The 20,556-nt window shown below is 42.1% G+C and overlaps 1 protein-coding gene across 1 annotated transcript in view; it reads right to left on the bottom strand.

The window, feature by feature from the left end:
• The window catches only part of cep112 (centrosomal protein 112), a 243,439-nt gene that overhangs the window by 87,329 nt on the left and 135,554 nt on the right, over window positions 1-20,556 (bottom strand). Inside the window, exons 18-19 of the mRNA XM_028819151.2 lie at window positions 19,250-19,364; window positions 13,100-13,207 (exon numbers count right to left, since the gene is read on the bottom strand). Coding sequence (XP_028674984.2) covers window positions 13,100-13,207; window positions 19,250-19,364 — 223 coding nt within the window. The remainder of the gene's footprint in view (window positions 1-13,099; window positions 13,208-19,249; window positions 19,365-20,556) is intronic.

The following is a 20,556-nucleotide window of genomic DNA, read 5'->3' as shown; positions in this document are numbered from 1 at the left end:
GCAGTCCAGGAACCTTGGCCTAGTCATCAATGCTTTGATACTAATCCTCCCCGACTAGGCACAATGGCACCCTACCTGCCCTACGAATGCGGCCTTTCAAGTGGGGTGCTGAATGGAGAGCGACGGGATGCCTGCCTCTCTAGTGAGCTTGAGGCCACACAGCTGTTCGGAGCAGTCACTTAGATTTTTCTTCAGTTTTGGTGGATTTTCAAAATAGAAAGATGAAATGTGCCGCTCTCTTACAAATATGAGTTTCTTGGGAGAGTGCCTGCCTGCGACGCTTCTTTATGGTTGCAGGCAGGCACCGACTCAGTTCATGGGGATGCGAGGCAATGTCAGGCTACGCTTTGATCGCCTTGCACTTCAGCATCGTCAGAGACGTTGAACGTGGTGCACCTAGCAAGTGAACAGAGTGCCAAGTCAGCAACACAAACAGAATCTGCCTATGCTGACAGTTTATGAAAACCTAATGTTTGGTCAGTATTCCCTTTCCTTAAATTACATTATAGTTCTGCAAAAAAGGGTACTGGATGAATGAATGTGCCCAGCAAAGGCAAAAAAAAAAAAAAAAAAAAAAAAGGGTACATTTCAAGGAAAGTGGCACTTCTACTTCATGGATCCAGCATCCTGTGGGCAGTTTGCATGTTCCCACTTTATGTCTTTATGGATTTTCCTCCCGCATCTCCAAAGACATGCAGGTTTGGATAACCAGAAATTCCAGATTGGCCTCTGTATGAGTTAGTGTGGATTTGTGCAGGATGGCGCATCAGGTGAGGCCACAAGACAATTGCCTTAGGAGGCACTTTTGGTCAGGGCGGTATTTTGAAGTAATTTTTTTTTATAATATTACAAAATAATAACGCAAAACAGTTAAGTGTGAGCCTATAGAATTCCATATACATCGAGTACCTTATTTATATTCTACAGTAGAACCCCAACTATCTAAGGTAATGTGGGCCGATGCTACCTCAGATAAGAGAAAACTCGGATAAAACGGATGGCAGCGTTTCTCCCTGGTCCATCTGTTTGACAGCTTCCAGTTTTGCTGGTAAGGACACCACAACACTCTTCATTTTCCTGCTCATTGTGATATTCAAGATGCAGTTTTAATAAACTTTATTTTTATTTATTATTTTTTTAAGCACTTTATGGAATTTATTAAAAGCAAATAACATTCCATACAAACAAGTCGAATTTTACAGAACTAAGTTCAAATCAAATCAACCCCCTGCAAGACTTAATAAACTTTAGAAATGTATTAACACAAAAGTCAAAGTGAATGAAAGAGCAGGGCATGTGTAAACGGTCAACACTGGCGACACACTGCCAAGGGGTTCAGTTGGGGAGGGGGTGAATGAGCCATGCCCACAGTCACCATCTCCTTGACCACTCACTTCGGACAGTCGAGTATAGAGGTGTAGTATTTACATACTGGGTACAGTATTTTTGACTAAGCTTTTATGAATTATAAGAAAAGCAGTGTATTATACTTGCAAATTTGCTTCAGATAACTGGAGTTCAACTGTATTCTTAAAAATTTCGAGATATTTTTTCATTTCAAAAGTTTCCAATTAATTACTTTAACACTTTAAAAACATCAAGGCTGACCAAAGTGCTGTACAATAAAACCCAACATATAAGACACACAATAACCAAAAAGTAAAAGAAACAGAAACACATAAGAGCTGAAGAGATTCATAATAAAAAAGTACACAGATAGCCAACATCTCATACTGGGTCAAAGGCCAGGGACTAAAAGTGTGTTTTTAAATAAGATTTAAATTCAGCAAGTGAAGGAGCCTGCCTAATGTGCAATGGCAAATCGTTCCAGAGTTATGGAGCTGCAGCTGAAAAAGCCCCATCTCCTCTAAGTTTGCATCGTGTCTTAGGAACAAATAAAAGCATCTGGTCTGCTGACCTGAGACTGCGAGACGGTAACATAAGGGTGCAGCAGTTCCGACAATCAAAATGGGGCACAACCATTAAAAGATTTAAAAACAAATACAAGGATCTTAAAATGGATTCGAAAATGAACTGGAAGCCAGTGAAGAGAAGCCAAAATTGGGGTAACGTGCTCATGCTTGCTTGTACCAGTTAAAAATCGAGCAGTGGCATTCCGGACCAGCTGTAGTCGAGCAATGGAGGCCTGGCTAATTCCAAAATCTAGATGAGAGGTTATAAAAGCAGGTATCACTGTTTCAAGGTTGCGTTTACACAAAACAGGCTTGATTTTTGACAGCTGCCTCAACTGGAAAAAGCAAGGTTTTACCACTGCGTTCACATGGCTATCAAGTTTTAAAGCAGAATCCATTTTCACACCTAAATTTGTTATCATGGATTTCTCATATTGAGCCACAGTGGAAAGGTATATGCAGGGGGTCCCGCTGGTGCCATTGGGTCTAAACAGCAGGACTTCTGTCTTGTTCTCATTAAAATGTAGAAAATGTAATGCCATCCAACTCCTTAGGTCAATAAGGCAGTCAAGCAGGGGTTGGACAGAGCATGGACCAGGGTGCTTCAGAGGGACATAAACTGACAGTCGTCCGCATAAAGACGAAAGGAAATACAGTGTTTCTGGAAAATAGCGCAGAGTGGCAGCAGGTACAAGGGGTACAGAAGAGGTCCCAGGATGGAGCCATGTGGTATCCCCCCACCTCAGGGGAGGGCAACAGAGGTGGAGGTAAGATCATCAATGCCGACACATAATTAATTATTAATAATCATAATACAGTTTATTTTCCCATGCTCAGTGTGCTTCACAGAAATTCAGAAAGAACAGGGCATATACCGCAATTCCAAAAAAGTTGGGATACCGTGTAAAATGTAAATAAAAACAGAATGCAATGATTTGCAAATCTCATATTTTATTCACAATAGAACACAATATTGAAAGTGAGACATTTTACTGTTTCATGAAAAATATTAGCTCATTTTGAATTTGATAGCAGCAATACGTCTTAAAAAAAGTTGGGACAGGGCAACAAAAATCTGAAAATGTAAGTGGTACTAAAAAGAAACAGCTTATGGAAAAAGATGATCCACTGTGGCATCCCTAACGGGAGCAGCCGAAAGAAGAAGATGACTAAAAAGAAACAGCTGGAGGAACATTTAGGTTAACTGGTAACAGGTCAGTGACATGATTGGGTATAAAAAGAGCACCTTAGAAAGGCAGTAAAGACAGGGCCGTACTAAAATCCTTTCACATTTCTATAAGAAGACTGAATCAACGTCACACAAGAGAAAAATGAGCTCTCTTTGAATGGCAGCATAAGTGCAGTATAGTTGTGATATCTCTTTATTTAGCTCTCTAGCCTGCCAGGTAGCTTACATTGATGGTGACAGCGCCATTACTATTTTAATATGCAGCCTCATAAACTTGAACAATATCTCTCTATTATAATAAAAAAATCCTGGGACGAAAGATGACTTTTTCAGAGAGATAATTTCAAGGGCCGCGAGACGAGACTTTGTGCCAAGAGATTTAACCACGCTCAGGACCGGAAACAAAAGACAAAGAGTAGATGACAAAGCGGAATGCCGTAAAGAATTCAAAAACACTGGCGCAATACACATGAAGAGCAGATTAGAGATAATGGAAGTACGAAAATTTGAAAGTCTCAAAAAAACTATAGTAAAGATCGCATTAGCGCTAACAAACAGAAATTATTACTCGGTGAAGAGATCAAATATATTGTTCGGCTTTAAACTTTAAGTCGGAGACTTGTAGATCGTCTAATTCATGTTGCCATCAGGGAAAAGTAGTGTTTCTTCCCAATGAAGAGGCGTATCTGTGAGAATTAAAAGATTTGTTGTTTAGTGAAAGTGAAATCCTCATACGAGGGGAGCACAGACATGAAGTTGCTGGTGCGTAGTGCAGGCCGGTGGGGTTGGCGAGCGAAGTAAGTAGGGGGCAAAGCCCTCTAGTAAGTTATATTTATGCCCTTGAAATAAACGGACTACCCAATACAGTCACAAAATTATTTAAAATAGAAATATAATGATTAGCTCTAATAATTTCCTCTCGATTCCTGTTTAGCAGATGTGGTAAGGCACCTAAAAGGGTATTTAGAATAAAAAACAGGGCAGCTCATGATCCTTGGGCATGGGTGCATGTGGCAGTGTGGCTATGTGGCCCTGGCGTGTTTAATGAGGAAACTGGACTAACTGTGTTTGCATGTGAACGTACAATTAGTTTGGCCAGTTTCATCATTGATGCTCCACGGATCATAATCAAGGCACCTGCACCCACGATGTATGAAAGGAGCCCGAGTAGATTAGAAAGAGGATCAAACTGAGAAAGAGCAGATAGAGAAAAGAAACTGAGTATGTTAGAGCAATGAAAGGAGAAGAGAGAATCGGTAGGAAGCCTGTGTGGTGAGAAGGTGGTGAAGGGGGGCATACTGCTCAACAGCAGACAGTAGGAACTATCATGGCCCCTAGGGATCCCATAGACACCAATGGAGTTAGTGCATGGGGGACGAAGTTGGGCTCAACACGTCCCAGTGGATTATTTATTGATTTGAACTTCCTAACTAGAGAACTGTGTTTTTTGAAGAAGATGCCGCATGACACAATTTGCATATGTTTGGACTTTCTTTGGATTTATTGTATGGTTTATAAAAAGCACTTTGCATCAGTCTTACTGCCTTAAGTCCTCATTACACTTGTCTACCCCAGTCATGACTATCACTGATCTGAGTTCAAGGATATGGCAGCTGCAGACCACCAGGGCAGCAAACCATATATGTGCTAATTTATGCAAAGAATGCAATATCACCATCCAATGAATGCACAATGTTAATTTTTACAGCAAGACAGCAACTTTATAAGCATGTTAGGAATGAAGGTATAGAGTATAATTAATTATCAAGTCATCGATGGTTGGTATTTGTGGAGTTGTAACAAACGTTTTATTGTAAGTCCATTTAAGAGATGCTCATACTTTGAACGCAGTGGTTAAGACTGATTTAATACAAAGTCCAGAGTCGTGCCAATCGTTTGCTTTTACTGCGACACGTCTGTGTCTCCTATGTTATGACAGTTTGAAGATTGTCATCATTATTATTGCTGCTGTTGGATTATTATTTATGTTGTAGTCTATCATTTTTGAGCACCCAATATGTTTATGATGGATCGGGTGCCCATGCACATCTCTTTGTAGATACAGTGATCCCTCGCTATATCGCGCTTCGCCTTTCGCGGCTTCACTCCATCGCGGATTTTATATGTAAGCATATTTAAATATATATCGCGGATTTTTTGCTGGTTCGCGGATTTCTGCGGACAATGGGTCTTTTAATTTCTGGTACATGCTTCCTCAGTTGGTTTGCCCAGTTGATTTCATACAAGGGACGCTATTGGCAGATGGCTGAGAAGCTACCCAGCGTACTTTTCTCTTTCTCGCGCTGACTTTTTCTGATCCTGATGTAGGGGGATTGAGCAGGGGGGCTGTTCGCACGTCTAGACGATACGGACGCTCGTCTAAAAATGCTGAAAGATTATCTTCACGTTGGCTACCTTCTGTGCAGCTGCTTCCTGAAATGCCATGCTGCACGGTGCTTCGCATACTTAAAAGCTCGAAGGGCACGTATTGATTTTTGACTGAAAAACAAACTCTATCTCTCTTTCTCTCTCTCTCTGCTCCTGACGGAGGGGGTGTGAGCTGCCGCCTTCAACAGCTTTGTGCCGCGGTGCTTCGCATACTTAAAAGCCAAACAGCCCTATTGATTTGTTTGCTAGAGATTGTTTTCTCTATCTATGTGACATTCTGTGCTCCTGACACGCACTCCTTTGAAGAGGAAGATATGTTTGCATTCTTTTAATTGTGAGACTGAACTGTCATCTCTGTCTTGTCATGGAGCACAGTTTAAACTTTTGAAAAAGAGACAAATGTTTGTTTGCAGTGTTTGAATAACGTTCCTGTCTCTCTACAACCTCCTGTGTTTCTGCGCAAATCTGTGACCCAAGCATGACAATCTAAAAATAACCATATAAACATATGGTTTCTACTTCGCGGATTTTCTTATTTCGCGGGTGGCTCTGGAACGCTACCCCCGCGATGGAGGAGGGATTACTGTAAACTGATTATGTCATTTTGTAAAATTCTGTTAATTTCTGGAATCTGTTTAAAAATGTCAGTCTCAGTTTCTATTAAATGTCTCTAATGTTTGCACCACATACATTGAGTTAAGAAAGGGCTGGCGCCTTTTTAGCTAGCAGTTTGTAAATGCCAGTGTATATTAGGGAATCATGCGGGATGAGTAAAAAAAAAAAAAAAAAAAATGAAGTTTCATTTCACATTTGGTTTTATTTTACATTATGTTGCGGCGGCGGCAGCAGCTGGGGGCGGTACCCAGCCGGGACGCCAAGAAGGCCTCCTCCAGACCATGAGAGGGCAGCCACCCTGGTTGGTATGGGGACCACGGAAACAGAGCATGGAAGCTCAACCTGATAGTGGCCCGTGGTCACTGCCAGGGGGCGCCCAGATGCCTGAAAAGCCCTGGATGTCAGCACGAAGGAAAACCAGGGACACCTGGAGTGCTTCCAGGAAGTGCTGCCGGAAGCTCGTCAAGAGGCACCTGGAGCATGTCTGGGTGGACATAAAAGGGGCCACCTCCCTCCATTCGTCAGCTGGAGTCGGGTGGAAGTGGACGCAGCTCAGAGGACAGGAGTGGAGGCGGAGAAGGAAGGCATTGGAAGAGGCCTGGACTGAGGGTGCTTGGTGCAGGGGCACTGGGTTGTGGACTTTACTGTAAATATGTGCAATAAACGTGTGTGTGGTTTTGAACCATCAGTGTCTGCCTGTTTGTGTCTGGGCTGGTTCCCACAATTTGTATATTTTTGTGCCATCTTTGTGTTTTATTACTTTAAAGCTCTTTTTCCAATTGTTACACATTTTCTTCCAAAAATATTGATGCTTTTGTAAAGTTCAGAGAATACACAGCATCATGTAGCCTGCATAGCAATACTTATTGCATGTGTATGGTTTCATGCGTACTAAAGATAAATGGGGGGAGAGGGAGCATGGGCAGGGGATATGGGGGTGTTAGATGGGCAGCTTCAGGTGGCTTTATTTCACATGCCGGCCCACATGACTGGCCGCCTGTGTCCAACTTGGTACACACTGCTGCCAGGAGACGCTCACACGCTCAATAAGCTCTTACCATATTTTGATGACTGAAAAAATCCTAATACGTACCAGGCTACAATGGTAATAATAAAATAAGAAGGGTTCAAAATGAAAGGAGGCCATTCAGTTCATCAAACTTCTTTAGTTATACATTGAAAATCATTGGGGTTACACAGCGCTGCCACTACTCTGCGAAAAACAGGAGAGTTCCACCGAGTTTAAGAAGGAATCAAACAAGTTCTGTGACTCTAAGGAAACCATAAATGAACCCACAGGGTGTTACTGAAAATGTCAGATAACATACCTACACTATCATAAACGTAGCCATTTAACAAACAATACAGATTAACTCCTCCAGAGAGTTTAGAGATGCCCTGTAAAAACACAAAATGACCAAAAAGATGTTGCAATTGGCAGAAGTCTAATTTGCATAAAAACTGGCTTGGGAGGTCAGCATGCCAAGGTATGCAAATGATTCGATTTCCATTTCTGCAACACTCATTTCTCTTACTTGGTGCGCATTGGCTGGACATGCATTACACTCTCTACCCTAAGGCACTAATCAGACTGTACTGGTTCAGCGTGACTTTGAGACAGCTGTATTGTGGGTAGAGCAGAGGAGGATATGTGAAGCTTTGGTGTTTATGAAGCGGGGCAGTCAGCCTAACCAGTACCTCAATGGATTCTGCTCACAGAGAGGGGACTTATGCAGTCAATAGGGAAGGACCCAGAAGGTGAAGAGGAACAACATTAAGGACAAAATTATGGACTGGGCAAAAAGCAACCATCTACCATCTATAGAGACATTCATCTCCAGCAGAAATGAATATCACACTCATGGTGGCCACCAACCTCTGGAGATCTAGAAATAGTCACTTGTAAAAAGACACACATGCAAGTGGGAAGGGACGGTAAGTGTGATGAAACAGGGACTTGTTTATTGAGGCCTTCAAGTGAGAAAGTCAAGAAATACTTAAGGAGAACGTGTCGGAGAGCTGAGCGTAAATGGAGAAAACGACAGTCCATTATGAAATATTAAAGTCTAAAATAACTGAATATAACAATGTACAGTAATCCCTCGCTACTTCGCGGTTCACTTTTCGCGGATTCACGACTTCGCGGATTTTATATGTAAGCATATCTAAATTCATAACGCAGATTTTTCGCTGCTTCGCGGGTTTCTGCAGACAATGGGTCTTTTTACTTGCTTCCTCAGTTGGTTTGCCCAGTTGATTTCATACAAGAGATGCTATTGGCGGATGGCTGAGAAGCTACCCAATCAGAGCACGCAGTTAAGTTCCTGTGTGCTGCTGATTGGCTCAGCGATGGAGTGTTGCATTAACCAGGAAGTCTCATCTCACTCATTCATCATTAACGTGCTAATGCTTCAGGGGCCGTGTCCAAGCACCAACAGAAGATGCAAATGATTGCAGAAAAGGTAAAAGTTTTGGATATGTTGAAGGAAGGGAACAGCTACACCGCTGCAGGACATCGATTCTTTTTATTTAATAAAGGAGGAAAAGCATATAAGATCTACGGGCGCAGTGTCCTTTAACCAGGGTGCAAAACGAGTTGCAAGTGGACATGATAAGGCAGTAGTCTGGATGGAATCTGCTTTAGGAATCTTTGCAACAAGGTCGACGACGTCATGACCGCCTACAAGCTGCTACGTGTACTTCGCTATACAGTAAGTGTAAACTTATCTACCGATTTCATATTGCTTAGCAGTTGTCCCTGTTTTTAATAGAGTAAATGGTGGGTTGTAAACAATACAGGCAGGGTTTAAAAACGTCCAAATACACGTTAAATAATTAAATAAATATAGTGTCCCTACTTCGCGGAAATTCAGTTATTGCGGTTGGCCTTGGAACCTATCTCCCGCGATAAGTGAGGGATTACTGTAGTCCACCTTGAGAGGCAGTGCTATTTATCTAACATTATAAATAATAACGCTGGTAATCCAAGAGTTTTACTCTCAACTACTGATCGTGTTCTAAACCCAGCTCACTCAACGGAGCGCTTCTTAAAAACCTACTAGTGAAACTTGTGAGGCTTTCGCTATATATTTTTTAATCACAAAATTAATGACATTAGAAATAATATAGTACATTCCCCCAAACTTAATCCGACTGAACCCCAGTATTCCATTTTAAATTATTTCACCAGAATCAATCCACCCAAACTACGTAAAACAATTTCTCAACTGAAACCCTCCACCTGCGTCCTTGAGCCAATAGCAACAGGCTTTCTCAAAGAAGTCTCTGTTGTGCTAACTGACCACGTAATTGACATACAGTAGTGAACTCATCACCAGATATGGGGGACTTCCCTGACTGTCTTCAGACTGCAGTTGTTAAACCACTCCTCAAGAAAAATGACCTTGAATCCTCTGTTTCTGACAACTTTAGTCCAATTTCTAACCTGCCTTTCTTAAGTAAAATTCTAGAAAAGGCAGTCATCATGCAGCTGAATGATTACTTGAATAAACATTCCACTCTTGACACGTGTCAGTCAGGTTTCAGAACAAAACACCATATAGCAGTGTTTCTCAGCCTTTAAGTATTTGCAACCTGAGTTTTCATAACAGTTTTAATTGCGCCCTCCTAACGTTTTTTTGAAAGGAGCCCACTAATACCAATTTGTTCTTTTTTAATTAACGATATATCATAGATGCATATTTTATTATACCTACTTAACTTTTATCGACATTTATCTAACTCTATATTTATTTTCTAGTATCAGAATGTAGTTTAAGTTCATTTGTTTTGGTTTCAATAGATGTATTTTTCATATTTTCGATTCTTGTTTTCTTTTTTCACATCTTCGCGCCCCGCCCCACAGTTTGAGAACCACTGCCATACAGAAACTGCACTATTTAAAATAGTAAATGACTTGTGGGTTAATGCGGACAGAGGCCATATATCTGTTCTTGTTCTCTAAGGATGGGTTTATAAATCACGCGATGTGTGCACCTGCAGACGCTACTGCTACGCAAGTTTATATTTGCACACGTCTTTTATGTAAATCTGAAGAATTCCATCAGGTGGCAGTATAAATATCATCACAGTGAGAATACAACAGTCGGCTTTGCTGTGTAGTGAATTGCCGAAACATCCATTAAATTCCGAGGACACCTTGCCACAATATCTCTGAAAAGGATGGATGTTTAATGATTACATCAATCAACCCAGGGACGCGCCCGCTAGCATTGGGCGCAAGGCAGAAACGATCCCTGGACGGGCCATCAAGGACAACACAAGCACACAACATATACTAGTGCCATTTTAGCATCGACAAAATCCCAAACCTGCATGTCCTTGAAAGGAAACCGGCGCACACTATGGAAACCCACCAAGAAAACATGCAAACTCCTGGCAGGGAATACCAGGGACGTGACACCCTACTGTGAGGCACCAGCTTCCGTTACGCCAACGTGCCACCCCCACATGTGTAATTATTAACAGTATTTATTATTTAAACAATGTTAACGACTCATCTGTAAAATGTAATATACATAGTTTAACACATTTCACCCTTAAAGTGATATCAAGTATAAATCTAAGGATTCTAAATGTGCCGAGAGCTGAAATCTCATAAATGAAATGCGTTCTGTGTGGCAATCGCTGCCTGCCGCTGTTGTCAGTGCAAGAGGAAACCCCAGAAGCACAAGTGGGTTAGTTTTAAGATGACATTTATGATATTCTACTTTAATGACAAAATAAAATATGAGATTAAAGTCAAAATTTCCACTTTAATAATGAAATAGACCATTTTTAATCCCGTAAATGCCAAAAGAGACTCTGCTCTGTTGGGCCCTTGAGCAAGGCCCTTAACCTGCAATTGCTGAGCGCTTTGAGTAGTGAGAAAATCGCTTTATAAATGCAAAGAAAAAAAGAATTATTGCATTAATTTCTGAGGACGTGCTTAGAGGATGCGTCAAATGAACGCTGGGAACGCGTGGCACTCATGATGTGTACGTGTTCTGAGTGTGAAGTATAAACCAGCCCTTAGACTTCAGTACCGTACAGCATTTGTCACCATTGATCACAGTATTCTTACAAACGCCTTAGTCAATGGGTGGGCCTCTCAAGTAACATCTTAAATTGGCTTGAGTCTTACTTAACAGGTAGAAAATTCTTTTGTTAGTTGTGGTGATTATACTTCGAAGAAACATGACATTCTGTATGGTGTTCCACAAGGATCTATGCTGGGTCCACTGCTCTTTTCGATCTCCATGCTTCCATGAGGTCAGATTATCTCAAGGCACAAGGTGAGCTACCACAGCTATGCTGACGACACACAGCTTTATTTATCAATAGCGCCTGACGACCCTGAAGCTCTTGATTCTCTGATGCTGCATCTTACTTGTGTTTTTACGAACGGATGAGAAGTAACTTTCTCAAACTAAATAAGGAAAAAACTGAAATCTTAGTGATTGGCAAACATGGATATAGCAAGGGTATTAGAAATAAACTCGGCCCTTAGGCTTTAAAGTCAAATTGGAGGTAAAGAATTTAGGGGTAACTATGGACTCTTAATCTAAATTTTAAATCACATATTAATCAGATTACTAGGACAGCATTTTTTCACTTAAGGAATATAGCTAAAATCATAACTTTACAAGACACTGAAAAATTAATTTGCGCTGTTTTTGGTCGACTAGATTACTGTAATGCACTCCTTACAGGACTACCTAAGAGAGACATCAGTTAAGATTCTTGCTGCTGCATTCTGCACTAACTTGAAAAAGAAAATCTGAGCACATTTCACCAATTTTAGTGTTGTTACATTGGCTACCTTTGTCATTTAGAATAGACTTTAAAATACTATTAATGGTTTACAAAGCCTTAAATAATCTCGCCCCATCCTATATTTTGGAATGCCTGTCCCCTTACACTCCAAGTCGTAGCCTCAGGCCTTCAAATGAAGGTCTGCTTATTATTAATGGTGAGATGGCCTTTTGCTGTTTTGCGCCTAAAATTTGGAATACCAACAGAAATTTGCCAGGCTAATACTGTAGAACAGTTTGAGAAACTGCTAAAAACCCATTATTTTAAAAAGGCTTTATCATACGTACATTTTAGTTGTGTCCCTATACGGCAATGGATTATCATTTTCCTCCGGGTTCTGCAGTTCCCTACTAATCTATACTGTCCTCTCCGGTTCTACTGTGATGACGATCTGTGCTGCCACCACCTGATCAAGATACCATACTGCCCTCTGTGTTTATGGCTTGAATGGCGGGTATCCCAGATGTCCACATGACCATCATCATCTTCAATGTGAAGCCTGTAAACCATCAATATTATGTAGAATGCCCAGTGGGGATTGGGTGGTCTATTGGTCTTGGAACCCCTGCTGATTTTGTTTTTGTTTTCCTCCAGCTTAACTGGAGTTTCTTTTTTGATTTTCTTTTGACCTTATCTTATTCTTTGTTGCATACTGTATAATATTATTGCCTCATCTTGTTTGTTTTAAATTAACTTCCTTTTATTTCATCTTGTGAAGCACTTTGAGCTACAATGTTTGTATGAAAACGTGCTATAGAAATAAATGTTGTTGTTATTAAAGCATGAAAGGCGACTTGAAAGGCAAGATGTCTAAAAGGCATGACGAGGGTCTATGTTCCTCTGTTGTGTGTAATCACACTGGATGTCCCTTTCACAATCAAGCCGAGGAAGTTCCAGCTGTAACTTTGCCTACATTAGATTTTTCAGAACAGGATGGGGGCTCACACTTCTCGTTCTTTTCCAGAAACTAATGAAACACTTTTCAAAATCACTGAAGCAGAGGCTTAAAGGAGGTTCAGCCATGTCCTCTTATAACAAATAATAAGAGAAAAACAGGTTTACTTACACCGTCCTTTTGAACCTCGGCACCAGCACACCTATCACGAAGACGGCAGAAGTGCAGAAAGGAAATGGGAGAGTTTTGATCTGTCATGTAAGCCAGTATTCTAAAAGTACAGACCTGCTGCTCGTATCTTTGCCTTTGGTCTTCAAGCTGCTTGGCAAACTCTTTCGACTGTTTCTCACGCAAAGATTTGGATCTGCTTAGGTCCGCTTCAACTTTCGCCATCTACAAAAAGAACAGAATCTTTCACTAGGGCTAGGAATAATTAATGTGGAAAGCAACATCTCTACTTGTAGGGGGTACATCAAAGGCTAGAACTTATACTGGGATGCTGAAAAGTCAGAACTGCCCACTGAGTTTCCATACTTCTTCAAAGGGATCAACTCAAGAAAAGAGAAGGTGCCACTGGCTGAGCCAGTACTTACCTGAGAGACTAATGGTGTCAAATGTTTCACTTGACGTGACAATAGTGGCTTAGAAGCAGTGTGAAGTGGGAACTTGCTGGTTACAAACCCTCTAGCGACTACAGATGGCTGTGTGTGAGCTGGGAGCTCGCAGTGCTCAAACTCCGGGCCGTTTACAAAGATAATAACAGGATATCTACTGATTTCTAACCCTTTGCCCACTCAAATTTATACCAGAACAGTAGCTAGGATGTCATTTGAAGTAGGAGTTTGACGATTGCAAACTGTTTAACCACTGGGCTGTATAAGGACATTGTGGTGAAAATGCAGTGTGAACTGGGAAAACTATTGATCAAAGATTCTTTAGCCACATGGCTGGAGACAGGCAAACGGACTGAGCTGTACTGTGAACTGGACACCAAGTGCAGCTGAGGTACAATGTGAACTGGGAGCCAACCAGTTTCAAACTCTTGAGTTGGCTGTGTATGCCCTCAGTGGCCGTGGTGCAATGAGAACTAGGAGCCACTTTGATCCTAAACTATTAGTCAGGGTATACATAGACGCTCATGTGAACTACACGTTCACCGGTTTAAATTATTTTAGTTAGTGGTCAAAGTGAGGTTTGATCTGGGAGCCTGACAAGTTTCAAATTCTTTAATCACTTTGTTACACTCAGGTCACATCAGATGACTTTCTGTCGTAGCCTCCATTTACACATTCTGCTGTGAAGTCAATCGCCTAATGTGACATACCCAACAACTGAGACCAACTAGTCGGTGACTAGCAAGGATCCCATCGAGCAAGTTAGATTATCTTGTTAGTCTGAGGGGTGAGCTGTGTATTCAGGAGAGCTGACAAACAAAAGAATCGATTAATGCTCATCCGGAATTACAATGCATAGAATATAGCGATGAGGAATAAGGAACACGTGTGATTTGAACCTCACAGACAGAAGAGAAGCTCGTCTGTCTGATGCCTCGTGTTTTACACAACAGAATGGAAAAAAGAATTAGGGGACAGAGATTGCAGCTAAACTTACTGCAGCTGTTATCTCAGCACCACTCTCTGTCAGGCGAAAAGCTATTGGCTGTCAGAAAAAGGGGCGGGTACAAGTGTGCTGGAAGATCTGCGCTCGGTCGGTAAATGTGACATGAGTGGCAATTTTCAGTCACGTAATTCGACACGGAGCAGCGACTGATCTGCAAATCTGACATGACTCGCAACAAAAAGTCGCATAATGTGACATCGGCTTTAGTGTTCAAGAGGCAACGAGCACTCAGAAGGCACGGGATTCAAAAAGCTTAGCCACAGGACTGAATACACATACTTGGGACAAGATAACAGACAAACTGGTCTGAAATAATTTAGTCACTGGATGAGATGTAGTGTTAATCTGATGACTTTTAACTCTTTAATAACTGGGCTGTGTAGCAAGTCAAGTCACTTTTATTGTTACATTGCTTAAGATGAAAGTACAAGTAACGGAAAAACTTGGGTGCAAGGCAATATAGTAAATACAGAATGGCAATGTCTCAGTGTTTAAAATAAAATGAGAACTGGGAGGCCACTTACATAAAACACTCCAGTTACTGAGATGTATTTTGGCTACCGTGACTTGAGTACACTGCAAATGGATTCCAATTCTTCACCCATAGTGCTGAATAAAGACCGGGGCTCGCAAAATCGGTAGCCTGACGTCCTGGGGTTATTAACTTTTCCCAGTAGACTAACAAAATGTAACACCGCCCTGTCCAATGGGCAACCGGAAATTATATGCCTAATTAAAACAAACTCGCTCCTTTATTTGCTTTCTCCACTCTCTTGATATTTGAATTAAAAAAAATTATCACGGAACAAACACCTTTTTAATCCTGATGATCTGTCTGCAGAAACGTGTGCGCCTGTGCATGTGTGTGATGAGTTAACTTCTCTCTTTCATAGGCTGGAGATTCAGAGGGCCATGTGGCTGGACTGTTTGATACACAAATGAAACATCTCAGCAAGGGGGTGGATGGGGATTGAGGGGTTCCCGGGAAAAAAGGCGGAAGGAGTGTGAGAGATAGGATTGGAGTGTGGAGAGTGTTGGAATGGAAAGGCCCCGTCTCTGCAATGGTGAGAGGGAAGGGGTGCCACATGGTGTGTAGGACCAGTCCAGAGTGAATAAGAGCAAAAGAGTGGCATGCTTCTGGGCTGTAACACTGAAATGGAAGACGAATAGTGTGAAGGAGTTAAACAAGTCCAATTGAGATTTAAAGGTTGTGGCGTCTCTCAAAGCCAGAGCCGTGGGAGTATAGTTGGAAGGCAATTAATAAAGTTTCAAACTCCTGAACGTGTATCTCCTGCACACTTTCACCCCCTAAAAGTTTGGCTTTCAGAGTACCAGGTTATCAAGCTAGATTGCTTGTACAGAGAATCCATTCTTGTTACTTCTAAAATTAAATTTGGACACTTAGTTCATCTACAGTCATCTGTGAGAGAGGATTTCCTCATAAGAACAGAGTGAAAACATCACACCGTACCTCTCTACAGTCTGAAACACTGAAAGACCTCATGTATCTCTCCATAAACGGTGAATCGATTGAAACGTTTTGCCCTGACAAGCGAATCAGTTCCTGGATGTGTTCCGGAAAAAGTTCAAGACACCTGGAACGTAACACCCCAGCAAGATCAAAGAGCAGAGCAGTGGAGACTAAGGCACAGAAGCCAAGGGAGGAGGCTGACGAAGTTGTGCCCCAGTGTCGAGTGGCACTCACTCATCTGCGATTTCTGCTGCGATCTCACATTCAGAATCTGACACAGCCTGCTTCAAAGTTTACATTCATCACATCGTTCATACAGGTTTCAATTTAGTTAGAACCGAATGTACACTTATGTTGATTGATGTTGGATTGTTACTTGATTGTTGAATAATGTATGCATGATTGTTGTTCAATTGATTTTTTGACTATATCTAACATTCTACATTAAGAAATTGCCTTTTGTATTCGTGAAAATTCTTTTCGGGCCACCAAAATCTGAAGAGATCCTCCCTGAAGGGCTACCAGGGATAATGAAATTTTGCAAGCCCTGAGGACCCAGCAGAAACAATGTATGTGAACTGAGCTCATGCGGTTTTCAGATCTTTTCACTACTAGACTGTGTAAGGGGCACACAAACAGATGTAAAGCGAACGGGTGTACCCACTGATTCAGCAACTTTAGCCTGAGTTGCAAAGGCCTCGGTGTCAAAGATGAAATGTGTACCTGGAGTGAAGTGTTTGCTCTGAATATTTATAATTCATGGCTAAGATATCCTAATATGACACACTGGATAGGCTCACCCAGCTGGGGCTTTATTTCCTGGAGCGAAGTTTGATACACCTAAAGTCAATAAAGAACTTGAGATGTTGCGTCTTGAATATTGATTCGTAAGTTTTCTACTGTGCTGCCATAGGAGGAAGATATCTCTGTCCTTGACTAACTATAACGCCAAGTGCCTTAGGAAGCAACACAATCATGATTTCAACAGAACAAAAATGAAGTTGCTATATTTAAAAAAAAAAAAACTAAACGTCTCTAGCTCTGGGAAGACAAGACGTCTTCATTTCTATTTCACACGTAGCAAAAAAAAAACAAAAAAAACAAAAACAAATTCTCCTCTGGCAAATGGATTTGCCTAACTTGCTGTGACTATTTATGAGTGGCCAGCTGGTAGTACAATGGGTATCAGTCACAGCAAGCAAGCCTTCTTCCTAAGTTCTCATTTTCAGAAAATCGGTGCGTTTACAAGCACACACATAGCCGGTGGTTAAAGCAGAAACCTGGTTTCTTAATAATTTGTGTTTACATGAGAATGTAATCTTCTATTTGTCAAATTGCTCTGATGTCATTAAACTGTATAAAAAAAAAAAAAGAGTTAAATGTTATGATTGGCCACCGAGAATCAGGAAACGACACATGATGCCTGTGATAATTTTCTTGTTTTTAATAAATACTAGGGGGCTTCGCTCGCCAACCCCTCTGCCTGCGCTAAGCGGCAGTATCTTTGCGTCTCTGCCGTTCGCATATGTGGATTTTACTTTCACCAAACAACAAATCTTTAGTTTCTCGCCGATACACCTCTTCATTGGTAAGAAAGACTACTTTTCTCTGATGGCAACACGAATCAGACGATCTACAAGTCTCCGACTTAAACTTTAAAGCCTTACAATATCTTCATACTTCTGTCATGTCACCATTGTCCATATATTCTATCTATCTATCTATATTCGATCTCTTTTCGCTGTTCCGTTATTTCACCGAGTAATAATTTCCGTTTGTTTGCGCTAATGCGATCTTTACTATCATTTTTTGAGACTTTCGAATTTTCATACTTCCATTATCTCTAACCTGCTCTGCATGTGTATCGCGCCAAACGTTTTTGAATTCTTTACAACGTTCTACTTTGTCATCTACTCTTTGTCTTTTATTTCCAGCCCCTGGTGTGGTTAAATCTCTTGACACAAAATCTCATCTCGCGGGACGTGAAAGTGTCTCTCTGAAAAAGTCACATCTTGTCTCTCTTCCCAAGATTTTTTTATTATAACAGAGAGATGTTCAGTCAAATCGATGCCTTATTTATTGATTTGTTATCCGATTGCACACAGCTCTTTCTTTTCTGCTTGGCTGTTCGATTGAGTTCTGAAAAGGACCAGCCATACCGGTGCGTGCGCTTCTTCTTGCCTTTTACCCAGCGTTGCTGGAATAATAACAACAACGCCGGCATTTTTACTTCAGTAAGTATTATGGTAAGTTACTTTAATAAGTGATTGGAGTACGTAACGTGTGTTACGCTGCTGCTCTCGAGATTGTGCTGCCGAGTTTAGATCTGTACATTCAGCTCATCGCCACAAATTTAGCAATTTCTCACATACAGAGACAAATTATTTCAGCCAGGAAAAGGAATAATGCAATCGCCCAAACATTTAACTCTAGAAATGTATTTGGTGGGCGCTTCTACCTGTGGCTGCTGAAAACATGTGTGAAGCTAATGCACGTGCCAGCCGACAGAGCGTAATGGACGTGTGCAGACTACAAAATCCTTAACAGTAATGCAGTTGAGGGTTTACATGGCCACATAATCATTTTGTTCGTGGGAGAAATCTACTTCTGTTAATCAAGGCCAATAACCCAATTTCTCTAATTGGAATAGGTGTTTACATGGCATTTTAGAAATCAGGTTATTGAAGCGCATTTCACTGGCGTTAACGGACCTCCACCCAATGCTGAGAATCTGTTAAACTTGTGACGGACGGCCGGGGCTCATGCCTGGCCAGGATGCCCCTTCACCACATCTGCCAGGGGAACAAGGGTGGGAAGCCCAGTATCTCCCCCTGGACGCTAGATGGCAGCCTCCCTGGGTTGCAGCTGTGCCTCGGATTCCCCCGGGGCTTCATGGGGGTTGGAGTTCTGTGCAGCTCTGTAGGGTTCTGCAGGCGCTGTCAGGGGGTGCTGCAACAGGAGCTGCTGGCCCCTTTTGGGCACTAGTTTCGCCTTACCCAGAAGTGCAGCCGGATGTCGGCAATCAACCACCTGGAGCACTTCTGGGTACCCAATAAAAGGGGTCAACAACCACCACTCAGCGGCCAGAGTCGGGTGGAGGTGGACAAAGCTTGCTGAGGAGGAGTGGTGGTGGAAGAGAGGAGAAGAAGTGTGCTTGGTGACTGTGCTGTGTTTTGGGACTGTGTTGTAGCTGGAGGGTTTACGGGGAAGATGTGCCCCTCCAGCTGAAGAAAAATAAACAGTTTGTTTGTTTTTACATGTACCTGCCGTGTGAATCTGTGTCAGGTTGGGCGCAATATAGCGCCTTTCTTACACTCTCTATTAAGTAACATTTCCCATCTCACCTGCTGTTTCATTTCGGCATACACTTTCTCGGTGTTCTGCTGCATTTGCTTCCTGAACTGCTCTATGGTTGCTTCAGTTTGTTGTGCTTCCCTTTGGAATTGTTCCTCCTTCTCCCTGTAAAACCAGAGATATAAGATATAAGCAATACTGGCAATGTTAGAAAGAGGGGGGCAGGCCACTCAGGACTTGGGACAATAGCTGTGCAGTTGTGACACTCATAAGCATTGGGGCAAGTCCTGCAGAGGCCAGTGTGTGTCATTCATAGAATACCTTAAAAACAAATTCTATGCAAAACAAAAAATAAAACAACTGTTGCTCTTCAACATTTTCCCCAAATGAAAACACAGAGGGGCGCAGGCCCAAACACAAACTGAAAGTTATTAATGTCAGGGTTGACAAGCGAATAAAAGTCAGGAACACTGGCAACGTTCTAAAAGTATGCTGTGGACTCCAGTGGTACCTGTTCACCTGGAAAGTGCCAGGCCGCAGAGAATGCTGGAGAACCACACCTCCTTCACTCCCACTTTTCCCTGAAGGGGACACTTTACTTTCAGATGAGCCTACAACAGATGTGAGCACACCATACTACCTCATAACGAGCATATTAGTAAGAAAGCAAGCTGTCAAAAAGTCAAAGCAAAGCAGCCTACAGCAAGCACGGCTGGAGAGAGGCAGCAATCCTGATTGTGCTGGGAGCGCGCGGCTCGTCTTTAATCAAAAAGTAAGAGCAAAACCTGAAGAGCACCTGCATTGTGCAATGTTTAATCTCAGCCAGCTTTAGGCAAGTTTTGGCAACACTGCCCTGGGACAGGCCCAGACAGAGCAGCAATGGTGACAGAGAGGGAGAGTGAGGCCACACTACGCCTCCCACAGGCAAGAGGCACTCCCGAGAGGGCAGGCCCAGACAAAATAGCTCTCATGTCAGGGGGTGACAGTAAGGCTACACTACGCCTCCTGAAGGTGGGAGACACTCAGCACAAGACAGGCTCATGGAGTGGAGACTGGAAACACTAAATCTTCTACAGGCATGAGACATTTAGGACATGTCCGGGAGTGAGGGTCATTCCAAAGCAGGTTAGAAGAACCTAAGATGAGATAGCAATGGTTTACGGAAGTGACTGAGAGATCACACAATGCCACTAACAGATGAAAGACACCACTGACAAATTAGGCCCAGACAGAGGAGCTCTGGTGTCACAGAGTGAGAGTAAGGTCACCTGATACTGTACCTCTTCCAAGATGAAGACATTCAACAAAGGACAGGCTCAGTCAAAAAAAACAAGAGGTGATAAGGAGTGACAGCCAG

Source organism: Erpetoichthys calabaricus, chromosome 14 (assembly GCF_900747795.2).
Source record: "Erpetoichthys calabaricus chromosome 14, fErpCal1.3, whole genome shotgun sequence".
NCBI classification, from domain to species: domain Eukaryota; kingdom Metazoa; phylum Chordata; class Cladistia; order Polypteriformes; family Polypteridae; genus Erpetoichthys; species Erpetoichthys calabaricus.
Note: the sequence above shows the minus strand (reverse complement) of the source record. Positions and strands in the feature narration are given on the sequence as shown.